Source organism: Sinocyclocheilus anshuiensis, unplaced genomic scaffold (assembly GCF_001515605.1).
Source record: "Sinocyclocheilus anshuiensis isolate Anshui unplaced genomic scaffold, SAMN03320099.WGS_v1.1 scaffold669, whole genome shotgun sequence".
Lineage (NCBI taxonomy): Eukaryota > Metazoa > Chordata > Actinopteri > Cypriniformes > Cyprinidae > Sinocyclocheilus > Sinocyclocheilus anshuiensis.
In genome coordinates, this window is record NW_015536499.1 from 1 (window position 1) to 5,180 (window position 5,180).

The 5,180-nt window shown below is 35.6% G+C and overlaps 1 protein-coding gene across 1 annotated transcript; it reads right to left on the reverse strand.

The window, feature by feature from the left end:
- Nucleotides 1-921: 921 nt before the first annotated feature.
- Nucleotides 922-3,493, reverse strand: LOC107688864 (transmembrane emp24 domain-containing protein 6-like). Its single transcript, XM_016486686.1, has 4 exons — nt 3,234-3,493; nt 3,028-3,154; nt 1,464-1,621; nt 922-1,213 (listed from the first exon to the last, which is right to left on the reverse strand). Exons 1-4 carry the CDS (start codon nt 3,444-3,446, stop codon nt 983-985), a joined length of 729 nt encoding a protein of 242 aa, XP_016342172.1. The 5' UTR covers nt 3,447-3,493; the 3' UTR covers nt 922-982.
- Between the last annotated feature and the right edge of the window lie 1,687 nt (nt 3,494-5,180).

Here is a 5,180-nt window from a genome sequence, read left to right on the forward strand (position 1 = left end):
ACTTTATTCAACAATTTTGTAGAGTATCCACTGAACGCAAACAGCATATGTTGTTCTGTGTCAACATACGCTGTTTGCGTTCAGTGGATACTCTACAAAATGGCGCTAGGGTGACGCGGAGGAGACGAATTGTTGAATAAAGTCGTTTTTTTTTTCTTTTGCGCACAAAAAGTATTCTCGTAGCTTCGTAATATTACGGTTGAACCCCTGATGTCACATGGATTATTTTACTGATCTCCTTGCTACATTTCTGGACGTTGATCGTGGTAGTACCCTTGCTGTCTATGGGAGGGTCAAAGAGCTCTCAGATTCCATCATAAACATCTTAATTTGTGTTCTGAAGATGAACGAAGGTCTTACGGGTTTGGAACAACATGAGGGTGAGTAATTAATGACTGAACCTTCAGTTGTCAACAACAACTTGTTGTTTTTACCATTTTAATATACCAATATTCTGATATAAAGGTGATTTATTTTCTTTTGTTCAGCATCCAAAGGAGTCACTTTGACTCAACCTGAATTGAAAACTGTCCAACGGGGTCAAACAGTTACAATAGAGTATAGTATGGATGTAGGACTAACTTCTAATGACTTTCCTGTCCTTTCCTTTCCTTTTTGGAGTTCACACAATCAAATAACATTTTCACACTTTTCTCATAATTCAGTAAAATTATAGCTTGAACAATTCTTTATTGGGGGGAAACTTTTATGAGTCATGAGACAGTCAGAATAATGAATATTGTAATGTATTGTAATAGTTATTATTATAATGAATTTTACATTTTAGCATTGAAAGTCATAACAAAGAAGCATTTGAAAAGCAAGAACAAATTCATGAAGAAGTCAATTTTAATATAATATTCAAATAACCAAAGAAAAGACATCATATAGTTTTAGTTTTAGTTTAAATTCACTCTTGGGACATAAAAGTGAACAAAATACTCATGTAGGGCTGAAGTAAGAGACAGGTTTAGTGTCGATGTTAACAGCGGGGCTTGTCTCCCTCTGCTGGTTTGGTGTTGAAGAGCCTCTTGAGGCAGTAGAGCTGCAGGTATCCAGCTGTGAGGATGAGCAGACTCTGGACAGCAGACCAGCTGTTCACATAAGTGGAGTTGGACTGAAGCAGGTAGAAATCAGTGCCGCGTCTCATTCGCTCGTAGTTATAATGACGCCACATGTGGAAGACAAACCTCTGCAGCCTGCTGCTGCTTTCCTACATGAAGATTTGAGAAATGTGAACATTCAAGGACTTACTATGTCAAAATTTAATTAAATGATCAATGTTATTTTATTCAGTTGGCTGGTGGGGAAAAAAAAAACCCAAATCTATTAAATATTTCACATCGTTTTCCATAAAGAAATGAATGAATAATTAAAATATAAGGGCGAGGAGGTTATGATAATTAATAGGAAGTGACAAGGTAAGGATGTGCTTGTTGCTGCTGGATGTAGTTGTTTATTACCTCAATAAAGGACAGTGTACTATTTATCTGTTTCATGTCCTCTTCTTTCTTTTTCTTCTCTTCTTCCTTTTGTCCCTCGTAATACACACCAAAGTTCAGGAAAACCTGCATGCTCCCGAAGCGATTGTGGAAATTACTGAAGCACATCTGATAAAAACCTGCACAAAATAGATAATTATTTATTTGTTTGTGTTTGTTTATTTATTTAATTATTTATTCATTCTTCTCAGAGCTTGAAAATCAATATGGCACTTACCGGCAACTATAGTTGCCGCAGTTTATAGTTGTCATTTTCCTTTTGTAAGTATTTTTCTAGATGTTATCCATGTTTTATTTCTCAATGACATGCAAGCAAACAACCAAATAAAGGATTTCAAGAAAAAAAAAAAGGTATTCACTTCCTTCCTGTCACATGAGGCTGTCAAGTTCCTAGCCCAACTTCCAGGAAGCATGGTGAAGGCAAACCCTCTCAAAGAAATGTAATTTTCATGTTACTAATAAGATTTTTTTGTTGACATATATATATCTACATAATCATGAAGGTCAGAATCATCCAAACAAAACAAATCTTCCAGGAGACCTATAGTTTTTTTGTATACTTAAAAGTAATGACTTGTCATTACATATCATGAGGAAATGGGGTATACTGTGTTAATAGGTTAATAAATCAAGGTTATTGGTCTTGTTTAGTGCTTTTTGCTTTCATAATATCCCACCTAAAACATAACTTAACCCTTTAACTGACATCTCTACTGTACAGTAGACCTTCATTTGATAGGGAATAAATCTGTCAAAAGGAGGAGAAGAGAGAGCAATCTTTCCACAGCTCTTCTGCCCCACTTCTGCGTCTGCTTATGCCATGGGGGGGGGGGGGGTGAGGCCCCTTTATCCAGTTTGGATGTGTTTCATTCTAACTGGTCAAAGACCCTAATTCTTTTTTATGACTAGTAGCTTGTGATTCTATTATAATGTTAATATTCAGACAAGTAATGAGTTTACATTTACATTATTATATAAAATCACCTACTACAGTCAGCCATTGAATACTATGGGCCTAAAAAAAAACGTGTCATTTTCTATCAGGTATACCTTTTTTATTATACAGATGTAATATTTTCTTCATGCTATTTATTTTTATTTATTTATTTTCATTTAACTAACACACCTCTAAGAATGAAAATACCTGCATGTTCAATAATAAGTAAATAAATAAATAAACAATCATGGGTGTAGCCTACACATGATAATTATTTAAATAATCATGTATTTTGAAAAGAATATTATAATAACAATAATAACTATAGTTGCCGCACATTCAAATACGATTTTCAAGAAAAAAAAAAAAAAACCTGGGGAAAATAAATGCAGAACATTTTCACATAGGACACTATTAACATGACTATATGCATGAAACCATTCAGAAACATTTGGGCACAAATGGGTTAAAGATTATTTTGTAAAATTCTCATGCACTGCATGATCCATATGAACTTTGCATAAATAAATAAAAAACCTGTTCATAACCCAGCAGCAGATATTAAACTCTTATCAAAGAGACACTCACCAGTCTCCTTAACATTGAAGGCAATCTGACCACTTGCATCATCAACTTTGCCGACTATTAAACCGCTCGGAGCATTAACAGTCACAGAGAGATGTCTGTCCAGAGCCACACCGGTCACCAGCTGGACCTGAACAAACACACAGTGAGCTACAACATGCGTAGGATTCAAGACCATACCAATATTTACATGTAGAAAGTTGTCTTACCATGGAGTTTAAGTAGAAGCGCTCACCGAAGTGAGCAAAGTGCCAGTAGCACTGGAGGTCTCCAGCACGCAGCATGATGGAAAAGTCATACTGATCGGCTCCCCAGAAAAGCTCCTGATCGGAGAGCTCTGGATGTGGGTCGTTCAGCGCTCCACTGTTGCTCAACCCAAATAATAACAGAAGCCAAATGAGATAAAAGCCGTTCTGTAACATTTCAAATGTGAATTATTTTTGGCAATAAGCTAAATGAAACAGGAGAGCTGTTCAGTTTGAGTGCACTGAAGTTTCTGATGATGATTAACTCGGACGTGGCGAAAATTTGTTCTGCCCTTTACAGCTGGGAAAATCCAAGTTAGGCCACAGGTGCTCTGGAAAACATTTCTGAAGCGCCCTCACAGCATTTGTTTACAATACATCTTGATTCCTCATACTTACTGGACTTGAAAAAAAGTTTAATTAGCTAGGCCTACTTTGTGCTAAAACTATGTAAAATCTCCACCTTTTTATTTTTTTGTTATTATTATTACTATTATACAATACATTTTACAATTAAGAGCATTTACATTCAATATACAGTTATGTATTGTTTTTAAGCACCATGGTTCAATGCTGAGTTAAAACGTGAGCAAAGATGAAAAGATGAAAGCTGTAAGGTGTACATAAAACACTCACCGTAACCTTATTTATTTATTTATTTATTCACTTACTTGTGAAAAAGAGGGACGAGTAGATGTTTTTTGTTGTTGTTTTTTCATTCACTTTCTCTGTGGCTTCTGTCTGTTTTCAGTGTGGGAATGAACAGTTCATCCTCTCTTCTTTTCTCCTCCAGAGGGTGATCGAGAGGCTTTTTTCGCTCTATAATAGCAACTCACAGTGCTTTAAGGGGTCATATTATGCTTTTTCACTTTTTGAATTTTAGTCAGTGTGTAGTGTGTTTGTTTGGGCATAAAAAAGATCTACAAAGTTACAAATCTCAAAGTCCACTCCAAAGGGAGATATTTTGTTTTTTAAAAATCCCTTTTCAAGAACTACAACGAACGGATCGTTTGGACTACAGCGTTGTTTTCCGGGCTTTGTGAGATCACAAAGCGTCATTAGAATATCATTCTGCGCGATTCTCGGGGTCCGAATACAGCTCAAATCGATATGGCAATATTGACGTCATCCTTAACTATACCAGAGCAGATGGAACTTGCTGCTTTGGCAAGAGGCGTGGCAGTACTGAAACACCGTCTAAGCTGTTCGCCAATCACAATGCACTGGGAGAGCTAACCAATCACAACACATTTTGTTTTTCGGAAGGCCTTCATCAAAGCCGGAACTAATCGAGCCATTTGTGCCAGGCTGGGGAAAAAGGTATTTAACAATGTAAATTATGTGAAAAATAATGTGTTTTTCGAACCCCCAACGTGAGAGCATGTTCTAGTACACCCCCAAAACAAAATCAAGACTTTTTAAGAGAGCATAATAGGACCCCTTTAACAAATTTATTAGACCACCACCCACTGTAAGGTTTGCGCACATTAATATTTGCTAAAATTATGCTAAAATATAATTATTGTTGTTATCCAAGAATTGTCAGATTTACTGTTTTACAAGAAATGCAAATAGTAAAGCATGTTATTATTTATTTATTTTTTATTCAGATGCCCAATTACAGTCAATAAATACAGTGTAAATCTAAATAGATTTATTAGACCACTGTCAATTCAATTCAAGTTTATTTGTATAGCGCTTTTCACGATACAAATCGTTGCAAAGCAACTTTATTCACACATAATAACTAAAAAAAATGAATATTTTGTATGGCCTCCTTTTTCCTTGATAACAGCTTGCATTCTTGCTGGCATTGTTTTTGTGTACTTTTCAACAGCCTCTGTTGTTATTGACTGTTTAGATGTATATATACACTGAACAAAATTATAAACGCAACACTTTTGTTTTTGC

Coding starts and splice junctions, on each gene's coding strand:
- LOC107688864 (XM_016486686.1), bottom strand. CDS start 3,446: ATGTTACAGAACGGCTTTTATCTCATTTGGCTTCTGTTATTATTTGGG. Junction 3,155..3,233: donor GCTTCTACTTAAACTCCATG/GTAAGACAACTT, acceptor GTGTTTGTTCAG/GTCCAGCTGGTGACCGGTGT. Junction 1,214..1,463: donor GTACACTGTCCTTTATTGAG/GTAATAAACAAC, acceptor ATCTTCATGTAG/GAAAGCAGCAGCAGGCTGCA.